The following is a 15,097-nucleotide window of genomic DNA, read 5'->3' on the forward strand; positions in this document are numbered from 1 at the left end:
GATGCAACTCCAGCAATGTATCCTTTCAAATGGGGCTAGTCCCATGTGAAAGGGCCTGCGTCAGTCTTACGCCTGCTGTGAGGCAGGCGCAAGAAAAGTGACGCAGTGAAATCTCATAGATTTCACTGTGTCACTTCTGAGACCCTTTCTTGCGTCAATACGTCCCCTTTGCATACATTACACCTGGCGCAGGTATAATGCGGCGCAGGGGTTTACAAAGTGACGCATTTACCTAGATGCGTCACTTTGTAAATATGACTCAACAAGGTGCATTTTTTTACACCACTGGTGCATCACAAAAAGGGACGCACCGGTGGCGTAAAAGTGCTGCATGGCCTCATAAATGAGGCCTTCAGTCTTCTACTCATGCGTCATATTTAATGTATGACGCATTATGTCGCAAGGAGTTACAGATACGTCAGTATTTCTGACGTATCTGTAAGCGCAAAAGTGATGCATTGCTGGAGTGTGTCACAAAAGTAACTTTCTTTCACTTTCTCTGTTTCTTCACTGCCTTACTCACCTTGTCTCACACTCAATTGTCTTTATACAGTCTGTATCTCCACTCTGTCCTAAAAATCACTGCTCTTTTCTTACCCTTCCACACCACCGTTCTTTTACTACATTTTCTTCACGTATCCACATTCGCCATGTTCACTCTCCTTCTCCTCACTCTTTTTTAAGAATACAGCTCTTAGATGATAATTGGAGGTAGTTCTGAAAATAACTTTTTTTTTCTTCTTTTTTCCTTTTTTTTTCAACAGAAACAAAAACAGGGAATGGGAAACTGCTCAACAGGAGCAAAAAAAATGATCAAAATTAGGACTGGGGTTGGCAGTGGTGGTTGTCTATTGCTCGAACCATGAGCATAACACTTTGTTCCCCATAACAAAGTAGCTGATCACATTTTTAGCATTTAATTACGGCTTCATTAAATGCAGGCTGAATGTTAGGGATCAGCTCTTCTGGTCGCCCCCTCACCGAAATAGTTGGTCCTCCGGTTGAAGTAGAGGCACCATCCCTGGGAGCCTCTAGTGCCAGAGCTCTGACACTCTCCCGGGCAAAGTTCTGGGGGTGCCTCCTCTCGACGTGGCGAATCATGGTGGAGTTGCCAAATGAATATTTTTGGGTGGGGTCACCCCGTGAGAGGACAGTGTGACAAATCCGGCACTCCACCTTTGGAGCATTTACTTTTTTTTTTATCATCTGAAATGGAAAAAAACTTCCATATGAAGTGTTCTTTTACCCGGGACGGAGGAACCTCTTCATCAATAAATCTCTCCGTGTCATCATCACTGCTGGATGTTCTGGCAGCCATGGTAATCCAACAAAGATCCAAGAGCAAAAAGTCAGGTCTTGCAGTCACAAAAGTGAAAGAAGAAGTGAAGGAAATGGGTGGGGATTTCATTCTTTGTAAAAAAAAAAAAACTATTAGCAACCAATAAAAAGAGTTATTTTAAGGTCACATGAGTTGACGCGCTTACGCTGCGCGCACCGGAGCGCTTCCGGGGGCGCTTACGCAGCGCGCCCGAGTGACGTTTTGATAGCTTCACGGAAATGTAAATTCATTTTCATTTCGTAAATCAAAAATACTGCTTTTATAAGTATGGTACTAAATGTCTTGCGTTATTATTTACTTTTCATACATATTTTTTTTAACGAACGCAGAAATAGCGCTCTCGGTGTGCTCTCGGGAGAGCTTACCGGTGAGCACACCCTGAGCGCCCTAGGAAAAAATGATAAAAAAAAAATATTGGAAAAATATCTTTCAAACAAATATTAATAATAATTAATACTTACACAAAACAGCAAAAAAAAAAAAAATATTGTAGGTTACAAACTCTATATAGAAAGGAATTAGCTTTTAAAAAACCTTTGAAATTCACAGAAAAAAACCATAGGTTTCACACCAGTTATAGTTAGCTGAACATTTTACTCATACAAAACCATTCAAATTCCCACGTTATAGTTAGTTGGACTCACTATAACTTGCGCGCCCGCAATCCACTGCTGATGATGTCACATATTAAATCATTCATGACATGGTCAGTGACATCACTGATGACATCATCCAGTGTCTGTGTGTTTCTGTAAAGTTCTATACATCATTGTGTGTTACTGTAAAGTTTAAATATGTTTTACATATTCAAGAATGAGTGGGTGTAGAAGTGTCTGGATGAAGGATTAGTTGGTGCGTGACTGTATGAGTGAGTGATTAAATGTGTCTTACTGAATGCATGGGTTAGTGAATAAACTGTCTGTATGTGCGCATCATTGCAGTTGTGCAAGGTGCTGCATGTGTTGATTAGTAGCTATATAAGTGGCTATATGGGTTATTGATTGCTTGTCCAAGTATTTGTATGTGAGGGTGAGTGTGTGTGTGGGAGTGGCTGGGTGGTGTGTGACTGTGCATAGATGTGTGAGCAGTTGATTCACTTGGTGTATGGGTTCAAGAGTGCATGTGGAAATAGCTGTATGGACGGTTGACTGTGTGCATGGATGTGTTGGTGAGTGAATGGATATCTCAGTGCTACATGTCCAAGTAAGTACATATGTAAAACAAAGTGCATGTGAGAGTTGGCATATATCAATGACTATACATGAGAGTCTGTGATTGCGTAAGTGACTGTATGGATCAATGTGTACTTGTATCAGTGATTGTGAAAGAGAGTAAGTATGTGTTAGTATATGTTTGAATAAGTAAGGTGTTGTGTGTATAACTGTATAGAAGAGGAAATGGGAATATGATTGATTCTTTGCATGACTAACTAGGTTTGTGAGTAAGTCCATGGTTGAGTGGTAGTGTGTCAGTGTCTGTATAGGTGTATGAGTGCATATGATAGTGTTGTATTGATGAGTGACTGTATGTATGAGTGATTGTATGGTTGAATGAGTGGATGTGTGTAAACTTAGGAATCAGTGAGTGTGTATGTAGTAACTAGTATTGGTGTGTCAATGGTTTCAGGAATGGTAGTATGTATTCAATACTAAATGTATCAAAGATTAGAGTGTGAGGAGGTGCATTATATTATCACATAGATGATATCAGTGATGTCATCAGTGTTGTCATTTGAGAGGTCATCAGTGATGTCATCAGTGATGTCACTGACCATGTCATGAATGATGTAATATGTGACATCATCAGCAGTGGATTGCGGACGCGCGAGTTATAGTGAGTCCAACTAACTACAACGTGGGAATTTCAATGGTTTTGTAGGAGTAAAATGTTCAGCTAACTATAACTGGTGTGAAACCTATGGTTTTTCAGTGAATTTCAAAAGGTTTTTTAAATGCTAATTCCTAACTATACCAAAAGTAAAACCTATGTTTTTTTTGGTGAAAATATATATATATAGGAAACAAAGATGCCCTGAAGCATTCGAAAGAGCACTCCCAGCGCTCCCCAAAACGAGGGATTCCTTGCCTCGTTGCTGCTCGCATCTGCCATCGCCCTCATTGATTTAGGACAAGCAGAAGCGTTTCGAGGCTGACACGCCTCTTCTTCTCAGGCTTCAACTGTTTATCGACTGCTCACTTAGTTTGATGTTTTTATTTGTTTAAAAGGGAGTGCTCTTTCGAATGCTTCAGGGCATCTTTGTTTCCAAGATTATGACACGGCAGCCTGGTCGTGCAAATAAGCACCATTTCTGCAACAGAAAAGCCGTGGAGTCACACGGCGTCATCTGCCGAGCACAGCGGTCCCATTGCAAATTTCAACTTGCAACGCTATTGCCCATCCTACCAAGGAAGGAAAATTGCTTTTCAATATATAAACTGCAATTCGAACTTACAAAAGTGAACAATAAACAACTCACCTCGTGGACTACAAGTCCCATAGTGCTTAAAAGATACTAAATCTCGCAAGGCTCATTGGGGGCAAATTCAAACATCAAACGAAGTGAGCAGTCGATAAACAGTTGAAGCCTGAGAAGAAGAGGCATGTCAGCCTCGAAACGTGTCGGCTTGTTCTAAATCAATGAGGGCGATGACAGATGCGAGCAGCAACGAGGCAAGGAATCCCTTGTGGTGGGGAGCGCTGGGAGTGCTCTTTCGAATACTTTAGGGCATGTGTGTGTGTCTCTCTCTCATATATATATATATATATATATATATATATATATATATATATATATATATATATATATATTGTTGAAGAAGAGATGCAATATCGCTTTATGGAAAGGGGTTACTCTATCACCATCTTGGAAACAGCAAAGAAAGCTAGGAACATAAATAAGAGAGAGTGCTGTTCTAACCCTCAATGACAATATTGAAATAGAAGAATAGAAGTCAGAGCAGCACACACAGATTCATAACATATAATGTAAATCACAAAAAGATAAGCAGGTTTTAAACAAATACTGGCACTTTATTGTAGAAGATCCAATATTGGGACAGTAAGTGAAGAAGGGTCCTGAGATAACATATAGAAAATCGAAGTCTCTAAGAGACGTTATAGTTAAAAGTGATTATGTGTGGGGAAGCTCCTCAACAAACATGGCTCAGGCTAAGAGAAAGCTTCTACAAATGTTCCAAAAGTAAGGGGTGCCAACACGGAGAAAACTTGTCATTCCTGAGAACAGCTTTCCACAAAATAGTTAAGATCAGAGGAGTTTTATCACGTGAAACGAGTTTTGTGGTGTAGATTTTAAAATGCACATGCATGAAAACATATGTGGGGAGCACCACACTCTCAGTCCACAAAAGAATAATACAGCATAGGAGAGCTATCATCAATAAAGACAGGAGCTAAGCCATAGCTAGACACTTTGAAAAGGATCATCACAGTGACTTACTACATTCTGGGATTAGATACTAAAGAACCTAATGGTTTTCATGTGGATTAAGAGTTATTTATGTGCTGGTATTGATTGAACATTAAATTAAATCTCGAAATGTATAGCCATCAGGAGGAGCAATATAATGAGAAAGAAGAATAAATGATTTTATGGATAACTAGAGGTCAATAAGAGAATGAGCACTAGCACTTTAAAATAAGTAAAAACGTAGAGCACTTTAAATGAATAGTTTTTAAAACTGCCATTTTCTAGAGTGAATAAGAGGAAATCTAATGAGCTCTATTTTAAAGTAAAGGAAATTATGGCCTATTAAAAAATGTGAATATTTAAAATAGTCATGCCCTTTATAGAAATATTAATAAAGCACTTTACAAGCACAAATGAGCACTAGCACTTTAAAATGAAATCTTGACTTGTAGTAGAACAGTTAAAATAAGATCAAATAGGGCAGCTAAAGAATAGGATATGCACTGTATGCACTTTAAAATAAGAAATGTAGCAAAAATGTATATGAATATTGCATTGTAAGTGAAATGCAATGAGGTTGTAATGCGTATGGAACTTTCCATCTAATTCCTAGAGTGAAAAGGTATATTGTTAATGCCGTTAGACATTCTAAGATGGCTGTCATGTTTTCATTATTTAGTCGCACTATTTCCAACTGTGAGGAACAATTGTCCTCTTTCAACGACCATGTCTACGTATCGAAATCTGTGTGTATTGAAACAGAATTTTATATATGGCTCGATCTCGCGAACAAGGCCGCGAGGTAACGGCCGAAACGCGTAGATGTTTTACTCTGAATAAATAAGTCAGACTTACAAACTTATGGAGTGCCGATTCCGCTTCTTCGACAATGGAGACATTTTGCAGTTATATATATACATACACACATTTACATATATGTTATTACACAGGAACACTGTATAGACGTTGCTGATGCAGAATACAATACTGAGGTTTTGTCTTTCTTTTGTATATGGGCCAAAGAAATTCTTTCAGTGAAACTGCTGCTATGTTGGATAACTGAAAAATATGTTAGAAAATAAAAAGATAATCCTGGGGCACTTGAATTTAAAAAAGGGAAGCAGAGGAATAAAAAAAACTGAAGTCAAGATAAAGCAAAAAAGATGATGTTTGGTGCATGTTGAGTTTAGCCTCCTTCCTTTTTAACATTTATGTAGGCATATTTATGATTTACAATGCAATGTAGAATAGAAGAACAGTTTTTAAGCCGTCACTGTTCCCTTCATCACTTAAATCACATAAGTAACTTTGCGTATTACACCACTCTCCATTAATGCTTGCAAAAATTGCCATGCCACCCTCAAGCACAGGCCAACGTATACACTAGTAGCACTACTCTGACCCCCAGATTCCACTTCCTGGAACAGAGGAATAACTAGAGGAATTAAGGGGTGGGAAGAAGATGGTTGTAATGAGCCTTGAACCTTCACTTCATGGGAATGAGAGGCTCGAAGGCATGGTCTGGCATAAAAATGAGATGAAATTCCATCCCAATCAAACTGCAAAAAGAAGAATAGAAATCTCATCTGAAAAGGGTATTTACTAATCTCATATTCCCTTGACACGGACCACAAGGTACCCAAGCCATGTTACCAGTACAATGGCTGTATCACATCCCTGTGAACAGACTGGTGCCACATCACTCACCTTAATCACCTCTGCTAGATTACTGAAACCCACAATCATGCTCCCAGGCTTGTTGATTTTTTTCAGGACCCTTAATGTCTGGGCAAAGAGCATGGGGGAGTATGAGCGTCCATCCTTTGGCACTGTGGCACAGAAATTTTCCTCATTGCTGGAGGGAGAACAGGAAGAAAAGAAAAAGTTTATAACCAGCAGTGGAAAATGGATTACAAAAAAGTTAAAGGGTGAGGAGAAGAAAGAAGACACAACCAGGAAATTAGAGGGAAAAAAAGTATAACAACTGGGGAAAGGAACACGGATTACAACAGGTTGGGAGAATAGGAGTAATTACAACTAATAATGAGAAGGATTCACATTACAACAGGCTGGAAGAAAACAACTAAGACAAGCCAGACCCCAAATGAAGACTCTTTACCTGGCATGGTAGAGTACAAGACCCATAAATATATCTTACACATAGTTTGGGAACTTATGAAAGGTACAGTAAGAAGATCCTTACCTAGGCTCCAACCATACTTAACAACCCTAGTGCACCCGGACCAATCAGGTTTTATGCCGGGCCGCAATACAGCACTTAATCTGCGACGACTTCATAGTGTAATGGCCCGCATGCCCACTATCCAGGAAGAGGCTGTCATACTCTCCATGGACGCACGTATGGCCTTCGATCTAGTTGAATGGCCCTTTCTTCTTGCAGGGCTACAATGCTTTGGATCCAACTTCTATACGCACAACCTCTGGCACATGTGGTGGTAAATTGGCGAGTCTCCGCCGACTTTCTCCTCGGTCGAGGAACAAGACAAGGCTGTCCATTGTCTCCCTTTCGGTTTGCTTTAGTATTGGAACCCTTGGTAGCCTGGATAAGGAGGGACCCAATGATATGTGGGCTTAAGTGGACTATGGGATGGGAGGATCGCATTTCTCTATATGCGGATGACATCTTACTGTATATGGCATCCCCCCTGATGATAAAGAATTGTACTACTGGACGTCTGTGCATCATATGGGAGGGTCTCCGGCTATACTATTAACTGGGCCAAGTCTGTTCTCTACGTGCTTAGTGGCTCGTCTCCACGGTTGCCGCCAGATTGCACCATACAAGTTGCAGATAGGGGGTTTAAATACCTTGGAATACATATCACTTCCCAACACGCACACTTCATCGAGCAAAACCTCTTTGAGCCCTTGAAAAGACTCCGCTGCAACGTTAAATACTGCCACTCCCTATCACTGACGCTCCTGGGTCGAGCCGCCCTGTTCAAAATGATGGTACTCCCCAGGTTCTTATACATCCTGCAGAACACTCCATTCCCGGTTCCTCACTCCTACTTCAAAGCAATAGTCGCAGAAGTAAGTCATCTTCTCTGGGGTGGGAAACCTGCCCATATAGCCCAGCATAAATTGGTAAGGGGCTGGCATGACAGCGGAATAGCCCTACCTAATACTAAAACATACTATTGGGCCTAGCAGCTTATTGTGGTAAACCAATGGATACATGCCCCTCAGGATGACCCTGCGTTTCGCATGGACAGACACACTCTCGGAACCAACTGTGTTTTGGGTGCACTATACAACAAATCCCATAACCATACACTAGCGGGACCAACTGCACACACAGTAAACATTTCGTTCACAACGCTCTGTGCGCTTGGCTGGGAGGGGTCTTAACCAGCAGCATACACCACTTTGGGACACCTTTGACTCCGTAATAGCAAGGGCTTTGCCAGATGGGACCTTATAGTTATATCGAGGAACCCGTGGAGAAAAGGAGAGATCGTCTCATTCTCCTAACTTCAGGAAACCCTAGAGATGGCTTCGACTGAACAATATCGCTACCTACAGATCAAACATGCGCTCACAAAAGCCATTCCAACAGGTACCGATCTCCAAGAGTCCTCACCACTTGAGGACGGACTACTGACAAACTACCGGACCAAAAAAGCCATCTCCTTGACTTATCGTAAAATTATAAATAACTGTCAGGATCCCACGGTCGCCCTCCGCGACAAATGGCAGGCTGAGCTGGGGGAGCTGGATGAAATGGACTGGCAGGAGGCCCTTGCGTCCCTTATTGAAGTAGCCATACCCTCCAAACTACAACTCTTACAGCTCAAAATATTGTACCCAACATATACACGAGACAGACCGTATACAGAATGGGAAGAACTGACAGCCCAATATGTCGGAGGAGTTGCAGGTAACCGGGTACTTTATCATACCTTGTGTGATTGTCCTAAGATTGTGCACTACTGGGAGGCTATCACGGATACTATCACACAGGTTTGTGTGCTCACTGTCCCCCACAACCCAAGAGATGTCTTCTTAACATTTGGGAGCCGACAGACCTCAATCATGCAGCTCAGGATAGCTCAACACTGGGGAGCGCAGGCAGTCTCCACATATAGACAATGATGTGGAGACATGGATAGAGCAATGGTGGCGGAGAAGACTGTTTTTATCCATAGAAGGTGCCCCAAGAAGTGTACATGAGTGTGGGGCCGGTGGAACGCCTTCAGAGGAAACCTCTGTACCCTGCCGCTTGAAGAATCGGATCCAGACCTGAGTGACTAATGGACACAATCATAATCAGAGTAACTTTTAAGACAATTGTAATTGTTGTGTGCATACGAAGGGGCACGTGAGAGATATGAGCAATGCAGATTCATGACGATGTTACTTCAATGTTGGCACAGCTGTGCACAATGTGGATACTTATCACTTCAGATTTTTGTAATCAGTACCAATTCGTGTGAAAGAACAATAAAAAAATATATATATATTTTTTTAAATAAAAAGAAGACGCTCCTTACCCCAGATTCAGGTAGATGGTACAAATATCAGACACCAGCTGCTGAGGTTTGAAGTCAAACTCGCTGAAGTCCTTCACTTTCAAAGCGCCCATCTTTGGTCCCACCAAGTGCTGCAGGAAGTAGTTTAGCATAGAGATGATTCGCTCAGCAAGGAACGGGTGAACGAACAGAGATCGGATCTCTGGGGAAAAAACAGAGTCTTCGGTGAAAGCTTGACACTTTAAGAACGGGAGCGGAGAAGAAAACAAGTTTCTTCCTTGTAACTTTGGTTCTCCAGTATTGGTACCTTTCATAGATTCCCAAAGCTTGCATCATTCCCCGTCGTGGGAATGGGAGTCTCGGTAAACAAAATAACATAGCAGTATGTACAAAAGAGAAAGAAAAAAGGCCTAGGCCTTATTCCCTTTTGTAGCATATCCATCTCTTTTTGCCAAAGAGACCAACGTAAAGCAACAGCCAATCAGATTAGCATCACCCCATAGAACCCTCCTGAGAGAACCTCAGAGCCTCAGATTTCCGTAGCCGTTTTGTAACAGTAAACCCAAAAACCTGCTGAGAGCTGAGCTTTCCCAGGGAAGGAGGGTGGGCACTTGGGAATCTTTGAAAGTTACCAATACTGGAGAACCAATGTTATAGGTAAGTAACTTGTTTTCTTACTCCAGTATTGGAACCTTCATAAATTCCCAAAGCTTGTATCAGAGTAGATAGTCAGAAAGCACATTTTGCCCCCTCATTGACATCTCCTCCTTTTACATGCAACTAAAGCATTAATCAACAGTGCAATAACATTAACATAGAGCAAAATGTGCCAATAACAAAGAAAGGAAGGAGGGAAGAAAGGAAAGCTCACCACTCAATGAAAGAGGTTCCTCAGGACAGCCTGGGCTACAGCCGTATCTTCTTGTGCCGAGGTCTCCAGGCAGTAATGTCTTGTGAAGGTGTGCGTGCTGCTCCAAGTTGCAGCCCGGCAGATACCATTAATCTAGACTCCTGCAAAGAGCCGTGGACGAAGCCATGGATCTTGTAGAGTATGCTCTGCCTTCTAGAGGCTTGCCCGCTGCTGAATGACAGAACCGTATAGCGCTGGAAACCCACCGAGCAATCCCCGGTTTGGAGAGGGGTAAGCCCTTGCAGGGAGCACTAAATGCAATGAACAGTTGAGAAGATTTTCGAAATTCTTTAGTACGGTCCAGATAATACTTCAAGCAGCTCTGCACATCCAGAGAGTGGAGTGCCCTTTCCGCCGGCATAGAAGGCTGAGGAAAGAAAGCCTTAAGAATCACCAGCTCATTTAAATGAAAGTCCGAAGGCACCTTAGTTATGAACTTCGGGTTAGTCCTTAGAATAACGGTATTCCTTTTGAATTGGAGGAAAGGATCCTGGATCGTTAGAGCTTGTAGCTCACCAATTCTTCTTGCCGAAGTGAGAGCCAGAAGGGGAGCCAACTTCCACGAGAGGAATTTCATATCTGCTCGATGAATCGGTTCAAAGGGATGCTTCATGAGCTGGGAGAGCACCAAATTCAAATGCCACGTGGGAGGCGGGGGCCGCACTGGAGGAAAGGCTCTAAATAGGCCTTTGAGAAATTGCTTAACAATCCTGGCTGACCAAAGGGAAGGTCGAGATGCAGTGGTCTATAGCAAGACACTGCCGCCAAATGAATCTTTTTGGATGAGTGAGCCAGCCCTGCCTTAGCCAAAGGCAGGAAATAAGGAAGACCCTAGTGAGGTTGAGACGAAAAGGGATGAATATCTTCCTGTTGACACCAGATACAAAATCGTTTCAATTTCAAACGGTACGTCTTGTTAGTCGAAGAAGATCTAGCCTGAGAGAGAACAGCCTTTATCTCTTCTGAGAGACTTAGACCAAGAAACTCTTGCGGCTCAGGAGCCATACTGATAGGTGTAAGGAGCGAAGATCCGGATGCCAAACCTGGCCTTGAGACATCTTGAGAAGGTCTGGGATCATTGGTAGAGGACGTGGAAGGTTCAGAGAGAGAAGGTGAAGCTCTGTGAACCAAAACTGCCTCGGCCAAGCTGGAGCTATTAGGATCATCCGGCATGGTTCAGTTTTGATCTTCCTGAGAATTCTCGGTATTAACGGAATGGGGGGGAAAGGCGTATACAAATGCACCTGACCAGGCTATCGAAAGCGTATTCCCTAGAGATCCGTGATGGTGAAGCTTGCTTGCATAAAACTGGCATTTATTGTTCTCCGGGGTAGCAAAGAGGTCTATTGATGGTCTGTTCTACCTCCGGAAAATTTCCTCCAAGATAGTCTGGTTTAGTTCCCATTCATGGCTGACTGACGACAGCCTGCTGAGCAGGTCTGCTTTTTGTTTTGGACCCCTGGAAGGGGTTCCTCAGTGATATCCGCCTGCAGTGATATCCCGTGTAGGATCGCCCACTCTCAAATCTTCTGGGCCTCCAACGATAACGGAAGAGATCTGGTACCCCCTTCCTTGTTTATGTAATGCATGGCCGTGGTATTGTCTGTGCGGACAAGAACTGCTGACCTTTGCAACCGGGTAAGAAAAGCTTGCAGCGCCAGCCGAATCACCCTGAGTTCCAGGAGGTTGATATGAAGAAGGCGATGCCGAGGCAACCAAAGCCCGCTTACTTGCAAGTCTTGAAGCACCGCACCCCAATCTTCCAGCGATGCATCTGTAGTGACTACCTGAGGAGCCGGATTTATTACGAAGGATAGACCTTGGGAAACATTTTCTTCCTTCGTCCACCACAAGGCTGCTTTTTTCATTGCCACCGTGATCACAACTTTGTCGTTGTAAGACCCGTGAACTCGCTGCCATTGTATGTCGAGCTGCTCCTGAAGTGACAGCATCCGTAACCTGCAGTGGGGTATTTGAGGAATGCACAAGGACATCACTCCTAGAAGAGACTAGTAACGGCGTACTGAAATATACTTTCTTTTTCGCAACAGATGAGCCATAGACATCAGTTTCTCTTGCCATTCGAAGGATGGAGAAGCCTTGCTGAGAGACGTGTCCAGGATGGCTCCAAGGAATCATGCTTTTGTGGATGGACAGAGAGGACTTTCCCTGTTGAGAGTCAGGCCCATACTGCTGAACAGTCTTGTACATGCATCTACTGTTTCTTCCGCTGTCCGCCTGGTCGAGGCCTTCAACAACCAATCGTCCAGGTAGGGAAAGACTTGAAAATGTTGCCTCCTTAGGAAAGCTGCCACCAGTGCCAGCATCTTGGTAAAGATCCTCGGTGCAGACCGAAGTCCAAAAGGAAGAACTTTGAACTGAAAGTAGCTCTTGGCTACTGTAAACCGTAGAAACCTCCTGTGGGCTGTATGAATGGGTTTGTGAAAATACGCATCTTCGAGATAGAGAGTGGCCATGAAGTTCCCCGAGTTGAGGAGACGTAAAATATCCTGAAGAGACACCATCCAAAAGGATTGACTTATGAGATAGGAGTTTAGCTCCCTGAGATCTAAAAAATGGGGCGCCATTTCTCCAGTGTTTTCTTGACCAGAAAAATTTGGAATAAAAACCTTCTCCCCCTTTGAGAAAGGGGGACCGGCTCTAGCGCTCTTTTGAAGAACATCTGATGAACTTCGAGCCGGAGAAGACGCAGATGTTTCGAAGACATGGCGGCAGGGGGCTTGGAAGGTGGAACATGTGCAAACTCCAGCATATGGCCACTTTGAATGATGTAGAGTACCCAACGGTCTGATGTGATTTGTTCCCAGTTGTAGAGGTATCGAGACACCCTGCCCGCCACAGAGGTTTTCGGGGAGGGGTTACAGCAGGCAGAGCCAGAACGCCGCTATTGTCTTTTGGTGGTGTCACGCCACTGGCAATTCTGTTTTCCTCTAGAGTTGTTCCTCGAGAAAGAAGAGGTCTGGCCCTGCCTTTGGTGAAAAGTGACGATAAGATTGAGGTGATGAACCATAAGAAGAATACTGTTGCTGTTGGTATGAACCCCTGTAGGAAGTGGTACGCTTTCCCCTGACTCCATGGAAAGGATCATTCCGATACTTTAGAGTTCCCAGGGATCTTGCTGTCTCCGTATCCTTTTTTATGTCCTGGAGGGCATCATCGATATGAGTGCAAATAATGCCTCCACCATCAAACGGAAGGTCCAGGATCATGTTTTGAACCTCCGGTCGGAACCATGTTGCCATGAGCCAGCCTTGACGACGAAGAACCTTCGCGCCTGCCTGAGAGCGGAAAGCCGTCGTGGCAATATCCATTGCGCAGTCTATCACCTCCGCAGATATAGCTTCACCCTCCTGTAAAATCCTATTTGCTTCCACCTTGGATTCTGGTGGTAGTTGGTCTAAATATGGTGAGAGGTCGCACCACATCTGGCGATTGTATCTGCCAAGGATCGCCAACGCATTAGCCGCCCTAACCACAAGGCTCACCACCGAAGAAAAGCTTTTCCCCGCATTATCTAGGCGTCTGCCTTCTTTATCAGGAGGAGTCATCAGGGGTGCAGAAGGATTGCATGACTTTCTCTGAGCCGCCTACGAGATGACCGAATCCGGCTTTGGCTGACCTATTAAGGATGCTTGACTATCATCCGGGGCCTTGTACTTCTTCTCCAGGCATGGCAAGACTGGAATGACAGTCGCCGGGAACCCCTCGTCCCAGTCATGGCCGACAATGGGAATGGATGGACCATTTTCTTATAGGGCTCCTTAAAATCATAAAGGAAGCATTGTGTTTGAACAGGAGGCATAGGAAGCTTAAATCTACTTGAGGCTCTTTCCATCAGCTGGTGAAACTCCCCAATGTCCGCTGGGGGAGAATCCACTGGATCTGGAGTAGGAGAAGCTGGGTCAGGAATCACGTAATCATCTCACTCCACACCCCGGTCAGGCCTGTTGTCATCGTCCTGATCCTCGTCCGAGGAATCGTCTTGTACCCCTTGAACCACTGGAGGTATACCTGGGCTGGATACCTGTGGATGTGATACCATCTGGGATGGTGCTCCTGGCTAAACCATCGAAGAAGCTGGCGGAGCAGACACATCATGTACTGCAGAAAAAGAAGGAGGAGGAGTTTGAGAGAATCTCTTCCTATAATCCTGCAACATGCCCTGAAGAACTGCCAAGAGGGAAGAATGGACTGAAATCATCTCTTGGCCTGCGTCTTCCTGACGATGGTAGGGTTGTTGGTTTGACTGTTCATGAAGGTATTCACTCTCAGAATCAGTATCCTGGCATTTCACCAAAAGTTGTAAGGGGCTATGGGCATAGCCAGTAGAATCCTGTTCATCTTCCTCAGAGTCTTCTTTTTCAAGCAACAGTGCGGGAGGCAAGGGGGGTAACCCTCCTTGGAGATGTCATATCAGGCGTTATTCTCTTTAAAGAAATAGTGATGCTCTCTGCCGACGAAGATGTTGTCGACGGTACCATCGGCGATGTGGATGTAAGAGAAACCATGGTCAACGGGAGATCCACCGTCGACGGTTGAATCGTCGCCGAAGACATGGGCGTCGTCGACACTGCCATCAACGAGACGGTCGACACTCCCGCTGTCATCGTCGTAGCTGCTTTCATCGACGACACAGTCGCCGCCATAGTCGACACCCTAGTCGACACTTTCCTCGATGTAATAGTCGTTGGCGCGCCCATCGACACTGATGAAGAAATGTGGAGACTTGAAGGTACCGGCGATGAGCCCATCAACGCTGGTACTTTTTTCACCTGTGTTTTAGTAGTCTTCGTCGACGGAGTCCTTCGTTAGCGGCATCGACTACCTGGTATCCTTATATACTTAGATACACACACGCCGAGGGCTTACCGGCGTTTCCTTGTGGTTGCTGTTGCTACTTTCGCCTA

At 44.0% G+C, this 15,097-nt stretch overlaps 1 protein-coding gene across 1 annotated transcript in view; it reads right to left on the reverse strand.

Moving 5' to 3' along the window:
• Nucleotides 1-15,097, reverse strand: part of UBE4A (ubiquitination factor E4A) — a 284,893-nt gene that overhangs the window by 74,670 nt on the left and 195,126 nt on the right. The window contains exons 17-18 of the mRNA XM_086956992.1: nucleotides 9,281-9,461; nucleotides 6,474-6,621 (exon numbers count right to left, since the gene is read on the reverse strand). Of these exons, the coding sequence (XP_086813118.1) occupies nucleotides 6,474-6,621; nucleotides 9,281-9,461 (329 nt within the window). The remainder of the gene's footprint in view (nucleotides 1-6,473; nucleotides 6,622-9,280; nucleotides 9,462-15,097) is intronic.

Source organism: Lissotriton vulgaris, chromosome 2_1 (genome assembly GCF_964263255.1).
Source record: "Lissotriton vulgaris chromosome 2_1, aLisVul1.2, whole genome shotgun sequence".
Classification (NCBI taxonomy): domain Eukaryota; kingdom Metazoa; phylum Chordata; class Amphibia; order Caudata; family Salamandridae; genus Lissotriton; species Lissotriton vulgaris.